This window comes from Podarcis pityusensis (genome assembly GCF_964106645.2).
Source record: "Podarcis pityusensis genome assembly, chromosome: 13".
NCBI lineage: Eukaryota > Metazoa > Chordata > Lepidosauria > Squamata > Lacertidae > Podarcis > Podarcis pityusensis.
The window spans coordinates 30,859,097-30,875,529 of NC_138038.1; the positions used below are offsets into that span (position 1 = coordinate 30,859,097).

The 16,433-nt window shown below is 40.8% G+C and overlaps 2 protein-coding genes across 2 annotated transcripts; both read right to left on the minus strand.

Moving 5' to 3' along the window:
• Positions 1–83: 83 nt before the first annotated feature.
• Positions 84–10,530, minus strand: LOC308461855 (vomeronasal type-2 receptor 26-like; the record flags this gene model as incomplete). The annotated part of the gene is made up of 5 exons (XM_080979020.1): positions 84–911; positions 4,790–5,011; positions 6,476–7,321; positions 8,324–8,615; positions 10,388–10,530. The coding sequence occupies 5 exons, from the start codon at positions 10,528–10,530 to the stop codon at positions 84–86; spliced, it is 2,331 nt and encodes a 776-aa protein (XP_080835146.1).
• A 1,810-nt stretch (positions 10,531–12,340) lies between these two features.
• Positions 12,341–13,240, minus strand: LOC308461856 (vomeronasal type-2 receptor 26-like; the record flags this gene model as incomplete). Its single annotated transcript, XM_080979021.1, has 1 exon — positions 12,341–13,240. The coding sequence occupies one exon, from the start codon at positions 13,238–13,240 to the stop codon at positions 12,341–12,343; it is 900 nt and encodes a 299-aa protein (XP_080835147.1).
• Positions 13,241–16,433: the final 3,193 nt, after the last annotated feature.

Consider the following 16,433-nt stretch of genomic DNA (forward strand, 5'->3'; position numbering starts at 1 on the left):
AAATGAAGACAAGTGACTTAGGCTACCTTATGTCCACCAGGCACCTCATATTTTAAAGAAAGTACACTGGATTCTAACTCCTACTATTTTCTCCTTGTTAAATGCTCCTTGCTGTTCAGCTCAGGCCTCAGTAAAATTATATAGCATTTAGGAGCAAAGATACAGCCCAATAATCCAGCACTAGAGGCTAAGATGGAGAAAATCTCCACAGCCACCATGTATTTTCCCTTTGTGCTCAGGTAAGTTGGCACAAAAGAGACCCACACACTGCAAAACACCAACATGCTGAAAGTGATGAACTTGGCCTCGTTAAAAGTGCTGGGCAATTCCCTAGCAAGAAAAGCCACAGCAAAGCTGACAAGAGCTAGAAATCCCAGGTACCCAAGAACAGAATAAAACATAGGGACAGACCCTTCGTTACATTCAACCACAATTTCTTCAGCCAAAGAGTCCATGTCCAAATGTGGGAATGGAGGAGCAGTAAGGAGCCACACAGTACAAAGAGCTCCTTGAATGCTGGTGCAGGAGAAAACAATAAAAGCTGCCAGTCTTTTCCCCACCCAGTTCCTCATCCTGGATCCTGGTCGTGTGGCCATGAATGCCAAAATCACTGTGATGGTTTTTGCCAACACGGAAGAAACAGCCACGGTGAAGACGATGCCAAAAGCTGTTTGCCTTAGAAGGCAGGTCACTGTCTGAGGTCTTCCAAAGAACAGCAAGGAGCAGAGGAAGCAAAGCAAGAGGGCGATGAGCAGAGTAAACGTGAGGCCACGATTGTTGGCTTTGACAATGGGAGTTTTCTGGTATTTAATGAATATTGATAGCATCAAAGCTGTGATCACAGAAAATGTAAATGCCATGAAAGCTAAAGTGATACTCAAATTTTCATTGTAAGACAGAAAGTGTAATATCTTTGGGAGACAATTATTCGACCACTGACCATATGGTAATTATGTATCATCTTGCCAGAAAATATTCTGCCCCGAGTCGGGGGCGCCTATGTGTCGCTTTCATAGACCTAAAGGCCGCCTTCGACAGTATCCCAAGAAACTGTCTATGGAAGAAATTAGAGAGATGGGGCATAGATAGAAGGCTGTTATGGCTTATAACCCAATTACACCATGGGTCGTCGGCTAGAGTGAGACTCACACCGGCGGGAAACCTATCCAACGAGGTCCCAATAAATAGAGGTGTGCGCCAAGGCTGCATTTTGGCCCCACTCCTCTTCAACTTGTTTATTAGCGATATGAAGCTCTTTCTGAATGAGTCTCAAGCCAACATTCATGCCCCCCGCCTAGCTGATTTTCGCTGCCCTCTGCTCCTATATGCCGACGATGCAGCGATCCTTTCCTACTCTAGAGTCGGTTTATGCAGAGCTCTAAAGATTTTTGCGGCTTATTGCAAACTCAACCATCTGACAATTAATCATGGGAAATCTAAAGTCCTGGTCTTTACCAGGTCTCGGAAAACTTACAGCTGGAAGTTAGATGGAGTCCAATTAGAACAGGTTTTCAAATTTAAATACCTGGGAGTCTTTTTTCACTACAACCTAAGCTGGAAGCCACAGATACAGTATTTACTAAACAAAGGGAAAACAATACTTTATACTCTACTCCAATTTTTTGCGGCCGACGGAGCCTCCCACATCCCTTCTGCATTGAAGGTGTACCATGCAAAAGTGGTTTCCACCCTCTGTTATGCTGCCCCGCTCTGGGCCCCAGGGTCCAATTTAACATCGTTGGGGACATTGCAGAATCAGTTTCTCCGTCGCCTCCTGAAACTCCCCATGTGTGAGAGCAACGCAGCCATACGTCTGGAGTTAAGGATTGCATCATTGGAGACTGTCATCTGGAAGCGAGTCTTTGGTTATTGGCTGTCCAGCTGGCATAGGCTTCCCGACCATTACCTTTTTCAGTGCCTCTGGCGGGACGACTTTGTCAATCCGTGGGTAGGAAAAATCCATGCCAAACTTCTGAGCATCGGAATTTCTCCAGCGGACTCCTTAAAGATGAACTTACGCTCAGCCAAAAGCCTTATTGAGCAAAGATTAGCAGACATTGAAAACCAACACAACCTCGCCGGGGGTGGGGGTGTCTGCTCCCCCAGGTATCACGGAATAACCCCACCACTTGGCCTTCCATCATACATGTCATCTCTTTCATCTGTACCACACCGACTTGCATTTATTCGTGCAAGGTTCAATGTCCTTCCATCGAACCTGCTGAGCCACAGATTTTCCAAGGGTTTGGTGTCTCCACTATGCGTGTGTGACAGGAAAACTGTTGATTCTCTCCCACATATAATGTTCAACTGCCCCCTACATAGCATAGCCAGGACTAAATTCCTGGGTCCTGCTTTACTACGCTTGGTTGGCAGGCCTGTTGAGTCACATGCCGCACTACTTTTGCAGGATACAGATCCTTCTGTAACTCTGCAGGTGGCGAGATTCCTGAATGCGGTTATCTCACACACAAAAACCACCAAAAACAACAACAACATCAAAAACTAATCGGACAGTTTTGAAGAGAGTGCATGTCGGATCTCGTCTTCAGTTTTCCTTTTTTGGGATCCGTCCCTTGGAGCTATCCGGGCCCCAAGCTGTTACCTGGCTCTGCTCAATGACCCACCCCTGCATCATGGTGTTCACCTTCTGGTTTTCACCTTCTGGTGCCGAATATACCGGCTTTATGCCTCTGTGCTTTTATGTTTGTACATACTTTATGGGCTAATAGCCGTAAATAAATAAATAAATAAATAAATAAATAAAATTGGGAGACATCCATCTTGGTCTTCATTTGGATACTGATCTTCTGGACATTTCATACAATTGTCCATTTCTAGGAAGTAAAAGCCATGTTGACACCTCAGTCAAAGAATTTAGCAACAGTCTGAACATAATCTTGGAAAACACATACTGGCCATAAGTTTATTTCATAGAGACTGTGAGAAAGACAACATGTGTGATGCTTCTTTTTGTATTCTGCACCCCTACATAAATGGGGGTTATGAAATAATCCAATTAATTAGGTTTTTTTATAATGTGTGGTGTTAGGCCTATAAAATGCCCATCTTTAAATAGGTGTTTTAACATTGTCAGCTTTGTCATTTAAATCAATGCAAAGCTAAATGAGGCATTCGAAGTCAGAGGGATATCATTTGACAATTTGGCAAATACTTGCCTTTTGGATTAGAAATCTTTCCTTCTGGACATGGTTCACAATCATAGCAGCAAAATGGCTCCCCCTCCTTCTTTTTTCTAACAGAACCTGGCTGGCACATGTTATTACACATGGAAAAAGGCAGCACCTATTTATAAAAGAGAGGTAGTAAAAGACTAGTCATTGTAGGGGTTAGCAGCAGATTTGTACTATCTGAATTGCAAGGCAAAGAGGGTCATCTAGGGGAAAAGTACCCATGTATGGTTAAAGGTAAAGGTAAAGGGACCCCTGACAGTTAAGTCCAGTCACAGACGACTCTGGGGTTGCAGCGCTCATCTCGCTTTACTGGCCAAGGGAGCCGGCGTTTGTCCGCAGACAGCATCCGGGTCATGTGGCCAGCATGGCTATACCATTTCTGGCACAACAAAACACTATGATGGAAACCAGAGCACACAGAAACACCGTTTACCTTCCTGCCACAGTGGTACCTATTTCTCTACTTGCACTGGCATGCTTTCAAACTACTAGGTTGACAGGAGCTGGAACCGAGCAACGAAAGCTCACCCTGTTGCGGGGATTCGAACTACCAACCTTCTGATTGGCAAGCCCAGGAGGCTCAGTAGTTTAGACCACAGTGCCACCCACTCATAGGAAGTAAAAGGCTAGTACATATTAGGGGTTAGCAGCATATTGGTACAGTGGTACCTCGGGTTACATACGCTTCAGGTTACATACGCTTCAGGTTACAGACTCCGCTAACCCAGAAATAGTGCTTCAGGTTAAGAACTTTACTTCAGAATTAGAACAGAAATCGCGCTCTGGTGGTGCGGCGGCAGCAGGAGGGCCCATTTGCTAAAGCGCTGCTTCAGGTTAAGAACAATTTCAGGTTAAGTACGGACCTCCAGAATGAATTAAGTACTTAACCCGAGGTACAACTGTACTGCATGAATTGCAAGCAAAAGAGGGTTATTTGGATAAAGTTCTCACATGCCCAGACTGAAGGTGTATGGAGTTGGGTTATAACTCCAGATTTCCTGCGTCACTGTGAACTCTGGTGCTGAAAAAGTATGCCATTTTTAAAACAATGCCTTCACAAATGCTTGAATTGGGAAAGGGTGTTGAGCTGAGCGCCTCTGAAACAGATTGAGTTTTATCACTATGCTACAGATACAAGATAAATCTTGTAACTGATACACACCACTATTATATGCTGATCTCAATGAATCAATGACAAGGAAAATAATGGCATGAGAGAACGCTGGGAAGCATATCTTGCATGCAAAATAGGATCATCCTTTCTGGGTCAAACGAAGTGGTCCTACAATGCTCATTGCACAAAATGCTAAAGACTAAATTTTATGCTATGAATGGAAATCTTAAACTACATTTTCAAATGTTTATTTCAAGAGAAAATGTGCTTGAATATATACATCTAAATGTGTGCATGGAGCTTTATACTACTGCAGATTAATGTTTAAAACGGGTAGAACAAAGAAACATTAGTGGTATGGTCTATAGTTTCTCCCTCTGCACCCATCCCTGTGGGGATGTATAAATGTATAAATTAAGGATTCATTCTAGAATATAAATCAGTGAGGTTTCATAAATCTAAATCGAAAGTCAGGCCCTACCTGGTTAAACACGTTGTGCCATGTGATGATCTCCCCATTAACGGTGAACTCTCTGCTTGTCCATGGATCTATCCTCCCTACTTTCACCCTCAGGAAGGATCTATTTGGGAAAGTAAGCCAGTTCATAATATCAAATCCACTTTCTAATTCACCTTTCTCATCCAAAGACACCTGGTCCCCAGCACTGTTGTTAAAAGAGATTCTCCTCAAGAAAGGATGGAGCTATAATCAAAGAGGTAAAGACAGCTTTTTAAAATCGCAGAATGAGAAACAATATGATTTTTTGTGTTCTTCATCCAACTTTATTATCCATCGAATATAAACTATTGATATCATCAAGAATGAATGAAACTAAAATTGAAGAGGTAAACCAGGTTACAAAACAATTAGGGCAGGGATAAAAATACAACCATTTTTACTCCATCCCTCCATTTGTTTTATTTATTACCATATTGGCCTGAATATAAGCCGCACCTGAATATAAGCCACATCTTTAAAATTCAAAGGGGAAAAGAAAAAAAAGACAATACCCGAATATAAGCTGCTTCCTTAAAGTTCTGCAGGCACTCACACCCGTTCCATTTTATCCTATGTCTGCTTCAGCAGCGATATCATAAAAGCTAATTTTTGTAAGGTCACGAATTTAAGCCGCACTTTAACTTTTCACTGTCAGAATTTGGAAAAAGAATTTGGAAAATGAAGTGAGGCTTATATTCAGGCCAATCCAGTATTTTGAGCATGATGAATACCCATATCCCACCTTTATATCTTTCAAGGAGCATAAGGCCTCTTAACCATATAAACACATTTATTGAAACTGATAGTACATGCCAATGTGAAGATTCGGTTCAGACCCTGACTCAGTGCTTTGCAATATAGCCTGATTCAGCTTGAACTGGTATGGAAGGTTCCCGATTTGACTCAGGAGAGGAGAGATGTCAGCTTCATTTTCCTTTCTTCCATGGATCAATCAAAAAACAGTGAATCTCTTTGATAACTTCTATAACTTATTTCTTCTCTACAAAAATAGAATATTTTTTTTGTAGGTAAGGTAGTCCTTCCAGAGTTGGCAGAGCAACTACAAGCAAATAAGACCTAGAGCTTCCATGCTAGACAACTCTAAAATGTTATTATTTGATCTAAAACTGACTTGTATTTTGACATTATTTTAGTATGTAACTTTATTTTCTAATGAAAAATCCAACTGCTCATTTTATTTATATTTTGATTTTTAAAGGCCAACTTTTTAAACCTCTATTTTATATTTTATGCAAATAGTTTAGATATATATATATTTTATAATCAAGCAGTAAACAAATTGTATTTATTAAAAAGAAAACCAGCTCCTGAGATGCAAATAATGGATTGCCAGCATCAAGCTTTACGTCTGCATCAGATCCAACTGGCAGCATCTATACCGAAGGACATATTTAATTTTTTGTGAATAAAGAAGGTTCACTGAGGCTTTGGAACTGGGAAACATTTCACTTCATGCAGTGTTCTTAACTGCTTGGGATAAAGTGGAATGCATGAATTCACTATAAAGATAAACTGACAAAGAGAACTGAGAAGTTAAAGCTGGATCTACAGAGTTGTGGTGTCACACAACGCTCAAACTTAATAATGATGCACATCTTCTTTTCATGACTCTCAAGCACAGAGATGCTTTGGTTAATGAGTTCTTACCTGCCATGGTTGTGGATTTGAAAGCAGTTCCGCTTCTCTGTGCTTCAGATTCAATGAGTACATTGCATGTAAAGCATGAGCTAAGACATAGACAGCATTGTATATACTGTAGCTTTGGGAAGTCATGCTCATTTCAAAAACTGGTCCAGGAAGACTCTCCAGTTTTTCCTGCCCTGTGCAACCATCACTATTCTCCTCAGACACATGGGAATCTGAAAGCAAGCACACAAAAGCCTGCTGCCAGAAGTCCCTGATAAAACTGTCTCCATTTGGTGAATAAGGATTCAAAGACTGAAGGAATTTTGGAAAATTGTCTATTGGATTGCTGTGAACAGCAAAGGACAAGGCTCCCTGAAAGACTTCTATACTCCAGCTTCTGTGAAACTGTAGTGCTGGGAAGTCCCATTCAGCTGTCAAGATCCACACTCTTCCTAGAGATGACCCTGCCATATTTACTGTTTGTATTTGATACAGCAAAGATATCATATGCAGTACAGGTGCAGTTGCTGCATATACAATAACTGCTTTTGCTCTGGGGTTGTTAACAAGGTGGGCCATGTTCCCTGTACTTTGGTCATCATCAAGCAATTTGGAAAAGTCTGTCTGGGATGGCATTGTTTCTGTGAAAGCCAAACAGATGCCATTCTGGGAAAGCTTTGGTACCAAGGTCTGAACAAAATTCTCTCCTTCATCATTGCCTGATGTGATAATCCCAACCCATGTCCACTGGAAATGTAGAAGTAATTGAACGGTTCCATGGTACTGATTCCCTTCATTGGGGACCATGCGATAGATGAAAGAGAACTGGGTTTTCATATTCTGAGGTCCAAATAAGTAGTAGGAGAGCTATAAAAAAGATGAAAAAGTATTGCTGAAACCAGATCAGAGGTTAATTGTGTGATCAAAGAGGACATAGTTGAGGAATATTTATTTTATCCTCTCTGCATCCATTTCTCTTCTTGCTTCTAAACTCCATTTCCCATCTAGTTTTATTTAAACGTATCTTCAGTTGAAGCCATTCTGAATCCTATACCATGGATCCTGGATTCATCTTACTCTAGTTCCCCCCTGAACTGCTTTGAGGTTTGTTTGCTTGCTTTCTATAATCAACTGGTGTATCAATTTTATGAAATAAAATAAAATAAAATAAAACATAAGCCATGCAGAAAAGAAAAAATTAAAAGTTATCAGGAAACCATACACTACCTTAAAATGCCTGCTGGAATAAACAAAAGTATTTGTCATGGGCCTGAAATTCAGCAACCTATAACTGGTAGTTCTAATTCCCCTCTGTTCAATCTTTACATTAAAAAGTCATATAGATAGGAACTTAATATAGTAGCAAGTTTTAGAAGGATGCAGCTCACATTTTGGTCATATATATGGATTATTGGTAGAATTATTGTTCCATAAATTATTATCTTCATAAATCTGCAACTCTGGCTTATTCTTAGGGGTGATATTCAACTACTGTTTACTTGGAGTAGACCCAATAAAATTAATTCTCCTACCTTAGTCATGTTAGCTACTTTCAATGGAGCTACTCTGAATGAAACTTAACTGAATGTAACCCTAAATTATTCTTATATTTAAGTTACTGCTAAGTTTGCATGTGTACATATGTATCTATCTGCTTTGCTTTAAATAAATCTTGCTAATTTATTTTGTTTTTTGTTTAATTTCGGTCCCTTTCAGTTTTCAACAAGAACACTGGAGAAAGTTCAAGGGAGCTAAATGTCAATAACTTATTTTCAGCTTGAGCTTCACAGTTAGCATCAGGCAGAATATGCCACAATAACTACACTACAAATTTTGTTTTGCAAAACCCTGCAAGCCTCACATACATACCTGAGGAATCTTGTAGGTGCTTAAGATGGTAGCCATGTAAAGTGAGGTTTCAGAGCCAAGACCCCCAATGACAGCTATTACATTATTTGGTGTATCACACCTGTAGTTGGGGACCACCCTTTTCACTTTAAAGAGAAGGTTCAAGGTAGTCTGGTAGGTCATCTTTTCATTGAAGTAGCTGTCATAGATACGGAATCCCAATGTAACATTTGGTAAAATCCTGGGATTCTCATTAATCTCCTTCACTGCAAACACCAAGGCCAGGACATGCTGGTAGTATTTTGTCACTGCACTGTAATGAAAGCATAGGCCACAATCCCATTCGCATCAATTTCCTAGAACTCATGAACTGCTTTCCAAGCCCAAACTGCTCTCACACAGGCTCCCCCCCCCTACACAGAGTCATACATCTTGTTTTTTAAAAAAAATCTGGGCTAGCAGCAGAAACAAAAACAACAGACAACTGACAATAAAACACACAATCAAAATGAAAGGTTAAGGGTATTTTTAAACACAGAATAAAATAAAACACATTACTGCCATGGGTGGGATGACACTTAAAGAGGAATAATATCATATATTACTGTCAAGTGCGTGGCCAATCCCACTCACCAAATTTCTTCCCAGGTAGGAAGTTTCTTGAATAAAAACACAACCAAGGAATATTCATAGCAAAGCACGCTAAAATAGGCAGACCAAAATGTGCAGCAGGACAGCACCTCAGGTGAAAACCCAAAAGTCCTGCCCTGAAAAAGGAAATGGTTAAGACTTTTACACATTTCTATAACTAGCAAATAATAAACCAAATTATGTCAAAGCCTGACACATGCACCCCTTGCATTTGTTATATAACTGTTTAACCTTTGCTATATGTCTGCCTCAGCCAATTTTAACCATGCACATAGCACAAGGTTCATAGTTGTGTCAAGCAGACAGGAGAAGTCAACAACCTTTGGTCAGTACAGTAAACAGAAGCTGGCCACCTTCAGTATATTAAACAAAAAATTAAATTTTAAGTATCTAAATTAAACAGAACAACTTCCCATAACTTTCTCTCTGGTTTTTGCTGCTTTCTGCTGTGTAAGCTATTTTCACTAGGCCTGGGGTCCCAAAGTTTTGGGGTGAAAAGGCATTTCCTTCACATTAATGAATCAACTAAATTCATTAATAAGCAGAGGGAGGTGAGGAACAAGGTTCTTCCTTGTGGACATATTTAATAAAATCAAACCAAACGTCTGCAATTCTGTCATTTTTACACTGTCCCCTGGAAATGCGTAGTTGGTCAGCTATTCTAATAAAGCAAGTTCCCAAACTTTGGAACAAGCATTTGATTTTGGGTATCATACCTAAAAAGTGCAACTTTAGAATCAGTGTATACACAGCTTCAAAAATATGAAGAATTCAAACAAAAACAGGTGGATATATTAATTATTTTTTAGTATTGTCATGCATAGGTTCCCTAATGAAAGGAAGGATATTTTTTAACTGTGGAACAGGAAAAGACAGAGTTTGCCACCATTTATAAGTTTCATAACTTGCATTTCTGGAGCCCTATCCACAATAAATAGGGTAGAGTTGTCATCCTTTTGTGAAGACAAAAATGATTTTACCTCATATTTAATACTGAGAATGCATATAAGATAGTGAAAGGAAACTTGAAAGCAAGACTTGTGGAAAATACCAGAAATTTCAAGAACTAGCAGCAATTGTGTATGGTTTCATAAATTCTTAAAATATACCAGGAACCAAAAACACAAAGCAGAAGAGTGTATATGACATGAGAAAGAGGATAACTGACCATACGTTCAGACAGATATTGTGAAAGCTATAGAGAAATATGAAGTAGCATGAAATTGGTAAATTGTAGATGTGGAATAAGAATTGCTTTTACTCAGAGTAGACCCACTGAAATTAACACACTTATATTTTTAAAATCCATTAATTTCAGTGGGTTTAATCTGAGTATAACCAAATTTGGTTATCCCTGAGTTCTTTTATTATTGACCTAAGGGATTATTATAGCCTGCCCATAAACGTTTTTATGAGAAACAAGAAATTCCTTACAGGACATCTTCAATAAACCTTAAACTGGGGTGTTGCTTGAAGGATATAGTGTCAAAAAAGGAGAAGAATTGGGAAAATATACTGCCAATGATGAGGTCACCTTGCTGATAATACTCATGTGGGATCTGGAGGGGATCTGCCATGTTGCAAGTAAAGGGAAGAGCCTTGCAGACAGTTAGGGGAAGAAACACCAACCATACAATCAGTAGACATAGCAACAAAATCAGCATTGCAATCAGTAAAGTGAATCCTTTCCTTCTGTTTCAAAACCTACTGCATCCTAATCTATTTGTATACAATGCCCCTCCCCCCAATTTAGAGCAAGCAGTCATAGCATCCCTAGATTCTGCTGTTTACTGGTGATATTCTATGGCCTATAAAGATCCCAACAGTACGACTTGTCCAGCCTGTCACCTTGTAGTGTAAAAAAACTCAGGCATATTTTATACATTTTGTTCACCATGATTGCTTTTAATGAGAGTGGTCACTGAAAATACATGCCATTTTGGCAAGGGAGAGGATTGGCATAATTTTAGATAATTACAGAGTTCACAGTTGTCCCCAAGACATCCAGCTCATAGTGTTTGGAACAGCTTGAGAAAACATATTTATTAGCTGTAATTTCATGATTTATTTTGTTGAGTCAGGTTTGGCACTTGGACGTAGTGTGACATTGAGAAAGAAAATATATCCAGAAGCATTAAGTTTGGGGATGAACTCTTGTAACTTGAATCCATTTCTTCAAGTCCTACTCTACAGAGCTGGAGAATACAAGTTTGCTCCATCTTCCATTTGACAGTCCTTAACATATTTGAAGATGGATGTGATATCTTCTCCCGGTCTCCTCTTCATCAGGCTAAACATACCCAACTGTCAACTATTCCACATAAGACTTGGCATCCAAACCCCAAATTATATTGGCCTCCTTTCTCTCCACATGTTTCAGCTTCTCATTATCTTATGAAATGGTGGTGTTCAGAACTGGACACACATGTGAAGGTTGACCAATGCAGAATACAGTGGTGCTATTAATTACTTTGATCTGAACACTATATTTCTGTTGATGCTGCCTAGAATTGGTTAGCTTTTTTTGCAGCTGTTCTACACTGTTGATTCATGTTAATTATTTATTTAAAAAATACATTTCAAACAAAAAAATAAAAACACACATATGACAATGAAAGTGACAACCACACAATGCGGACTTCATAGCATGAAGACTAATGCAACAACCTACACGAATGCATGTAGGCTGCCAAATATTGATGGGAAATTATACATGTGCCATAGTGCTTAGAGTGAGGCACTAGGACATGGGAGATCAGAGTTTCAGTCCCTACTCAGCGATGAAGCTTATGTGGTGACCTTGGCCTCGTCACACACACTCTGTCTAAAATAACTCACCAGACTGTTGTGCAGCTAAAATGGAGGCAGGGAGAAGTACTCCTTGAAGAAATATAATAAGAAATAAGTAAAAAATAACATTATTGCATGTTGTTTTCACATCTGACACAGGAGCAAAACCGTTTTTTCAGCAGTGCTATACTCTCTGCCTTTGGGACCAGTAACTTCCTTTCGGTGATGTTGTAAAAAAGGAAACAAAAAGTGATCTTGTGCATGAAATCTATGTCCATCCACTTAGAAGTCCTGACAAATGAAGATATATAACTTAGGCTACCTTATTTCCATCAAGCAGCTCATATTAAAAAGAAAAGTACACTAGACAACATTATCCAAGATTCTAATTCCTGTAATCTTTCTTTTAACCATTTTGTAGACACTGAAACACAGAACTTGCATGATGCAAAACATGTTTTTGTGCATGAAACCCATGTCCAAACACTTAGGCTTCCTGACAAATAAAGACATGTGACTTAGGCTACCTTATTTCCATTAAGCAGCTCATATTTAAAAGAAAAGTGCACTGGACATCCACATCCAAGTTTCTAACTGCTACTTATTTCTCCTTGTTAAGTGCTCCTTGCAGTTCAGCTCAGGCCTCAGTAAAATTATATAGCATTTAGGAGCAAAGATACAGCCCAACAATCCAGCACTAGAGGCTAAGATGGAGAAGATCTCCACAGCCACCATGTATTTTCCCTTTGTGCTCAGGTAAGTTGGCACAAAAGAGACCCACACGCTGCAAAACACCAACATGCTGAAAGTGATGAACTTGGCTTCATTAAAAGTACTGGGCAATTCCCTAGCAAGAAAAGCCACAACAAAGCTGACAAGAGCCAGAAATCCCAGGTACCCAAGCACAGAATAAAACATAGGGACAGACCCTTCGTTACATTCAACCACAATTTCTTTGGCCAAAGAGTCCATGTCCAAATGTGGGAATGGAGGAGCAGTAAGGAGCCACACAGTACAAAGAGCTCCTTGAATGATGGTGCAGGAGAAAACAATAGAAATTGCCAGTCTTTTCCCCACCCAGTTCCTCATCCTGGATCCTGGTTGTGTGGCCATGAATGCCAAAATCACTGTGATGGTTTTTGCCAACACACATGAAACAGCCACGGTGAAAATCATGCCAAAAGCTGTTTGCCTTAGAAGGCAGGTCACTGTCTGAGGCTTTCCAAAGAACAGCAAGGAGCAGAGGAAGCAAAGCAAGAGGGCGATGAGCAGAGTAAATGTGAGGCCACGATTGTTGGCTTTGACAATGGGAGTTTTCTGGTATTTAATGAATATTTTTAGCACCAAAGCTGTGATCACAGAAAATGTAAATGCCATGAAAGCTAAAGTGAAACTCAAATTTTCACCATAAGACAGAAAGTGTAATATCTTTGGGAGACATCCATCTTGGTCTTCATTTGGATACTGATCTTCTGGACAATTTATACAATTGTCCATTTCTAGGAAGGAAAAGTCATGTTGACACCTCAGTCAATTAATTTAGCACAACAATCTGAACATAATCCTGGAAAAAACATGTCAGCCATAGCTTTATTTCCTAGAGACTGTGAGAAAGACATGTGTGATGCTTCTTTTTGAAAATCTGCACCCCTACCTAAATAGGGGTTATAAAATAATCCAATGAATTGGTTTTTTATATAATGTGTGGTGTTAGGTCTAGAATACTCTTCTATAAATAGTCCTGTGTTGTTGAGTTGCATTGAATCAATTCCAATCTGCTACTTCTGAGGATGTGGTCAGGTTGCTTGGACGAGTGAAACCGACCACCTGTCTCCTTTATCCTTGCCCATCCTGGCTAATAAAAGTGAGCTGGGAAGGGCTGGACGATGGGCTCTGCAGGGTGGTGAATGCTTCTCTCTGTGAGGGAGCCTTCCCAGACCAGCTGAAAGAGGCATTAAACTGCTTTTTTTAAAAAAAAAAAAAACATCTTTAGACCCGGCCAATATGGCCAACTATCTCCCAGTCTCAAATCTTCCATTCTTGGGCAAGGCGACTGAGCAGGTGGTTGCTGAACAACTCCAAGCATGCCTAGAGGATGCAGACCATTTGGATCCCTTCCAATCAGGATTCAGGCCTCATCATGGGACTGAAACTGCCTTGGTCACGCTATTCAATGATCTCCGGCGGGCTAGGGACAAAGGTGAAAGCTGTTTCCTACTTCTGCTGGATCTCTCAGCAGCCTTTGATACCATTAATCATACCAGCCTTATGGACCGTATTGAGGAGCTGGGAGCTGGGGGGCATTGTTATACAGTGGTTCCGCTCCTTCCTCCTGGGTTGTGTCCAGAAAGTGGTGTTGGGGGATGAGTGTTCAGATCCCTGGGCTCTCACTTGTGGGGTGCCTCAGGGTTCCATCCTCTCCCCCATGCTTTTTAACATCTACATGAAGCTGCTGGGAGAGATTATGAGGGGTTTTGGGCTGGGTGTTCATCAGTATGTGGATGATACCCAGCTCTGCCTCTTTTTCAAATCAGAACCAATGAAGGTGATGAAGGTCCTATGTGAGCACCAGGAGGTGGTTGGAGGATGGATGGCGGCCCACAGATTGAGGTTGAATCCTGAAAAGACAGAAGTACTGTTTTGGGGGGACAGGGGTGTCAGGGAAGAGTTAGAGTTAGAAGTTTCCAGTTTCCCAGAGGGAGAAAGCTTTCCCCAAGGGGGGGGGGGAGGATAGCAGTGAATCTAATAGAAGAGAGCAACAGGAACAACAGGGAGGGATAGGATGTTCCCAGGAAAGGCAAGGGTTAAGTTCTAGCTCAGATTCGGAGGAGGGGAGATACAAGCCAGCTCTAGCCAGGAGGTTAGAAAAAAGAGCGGGAAAGTGAAAGGAAGGGTGTGTTCAACATTTTGAGAGTGGCTGGTCACGGAGAAGCAAAGCTCAGAAGGTATCTGAAATAAGTGACTCTGAGGAATAATAGTTAAGAACCGTTTATAATATTGTTTTGTTAATACGCAATAAAAAGTTATAAAAGAACAAGAAGCATTTGTGTGGTGATCTGAAGAGGACAACAACCAGTCCTGACAAGGGGGTGGGGGACTCCCTGGTCCTGAATTGGGCAACTGTACCCTGAAGCAGCAGGTGCGCAGCCTGGGAGTCATTTTGGACTCACAGCTGTCCATGGAGGTGCAGGTCAATTTTGTGTTCAGGGCAGCTGTCTACCAGCTCCATCTGGTATGCAGGCTGAGACCCTACCTGCCCGTGGACTGTCTCGCCAGAGTGGTGCATGCTCTAGTTATCTCCCGCTTGGACTACTGCAATGCACTGTATGTGGGGCGACCTTTGAAGGTGACCTGGAAACTGCAATTAATCCAGAATGCAGCAGCTAGACTGGTGACTGGGAGTGGCCATCGAGACCATATAACACTGGTCCTGAAAGACACACATTGGCTCCCAATACGTTTCCAAGCAATATTCAAACGTCGTTACTGACCTTTAAAGCCCTAATCTCAGCCCAGTATAACTGAAGCTGAGCCCAGTATAACTGAAGCTGGGGGTTGGACTCGATGGCCCTTGTGGTCTCTTCCAACTCTATGATTCTATGATTCTATGATTCTATGAAGCAGTCTCTCCACCTCCATTGTTCAGCCCGGACAGTGAGATACAGCTCCAAGAGCCTTCTGGCAGTTCCCTCACTAGGTTACAGGGAACCAGGCAGAGGGCCTTCTCAGTAGCCCGCCCTGTGGAACGCCCTCCCATCAGATGTCAAAGAAATAAACAACTATCTGACATTTAGAATACATCTGAAGGCGGCCCTGTTTAAGGAAGTTTTTAATGACTGATGTTTTAATGCATTTTTAATCTTTTGTTGGAAGCCGCCCAGAATGGCTGGGGAAGCCCAGCCAGATGGGCGAAGTAGAAATATATTATTAGAATGTAACTAAGAACTTAGAACTTAGAACTTAGAAGCTAACTAAGCCATTGGAAGTCAGAGGGATATCATTTGACAATTTGGCAGATACTTGCCTTTTGGATTCGAAGTCTTCCCTTCTGGACATGGTTCGCAATCATAGCAACAAAATGGCTCCCCCTCCCTCTTTTTTCTAACAGATCCTGGCTGGCACATGTTATTACACATGGAAAAAGGCAGCACCTATTTATAAATGAGAGGAAGTGAAAGGCTAGTACATTGTAGGGGTTAGCAGCAGATTTGTACTAGACTGAATTGCAGGGCAAAGAGGGTCATCTGGATAAAGTTCTCACATGCCCAAACTGAAGGTGTATGGAGTTGGATTATAACCCCTGATTTCCTGTGTCACTCTGTGAACTCGGGTGCTGAAAAAGTATGCCATTTTTAAAACAATGCCTTCACAAATGCTTGAATTGGGAAAGGATGTTGAGTTGAGCATCTCTGAAACAGATACAGTAAGTTTCTTCACTAACCTACAGAGGCACGATAAATCTTGTAACTGGTACACACCCCTAGTATATGCTGATCTCAATTTATCAATCATAAGGAAAGGAATGACATGAGAGAAAGCGGGGAAGCATATTTTGCATGCAAAATAAGATCATACTTTCTGGGTCAAGAGAAGTGGTCCTACAATGCTATTTACGCAACCTGCTAAAGACTACCTAAGTTTTGTGTTATGAATAGAAATCTTAAAATACATTTTCAAATTTTTATTTTAT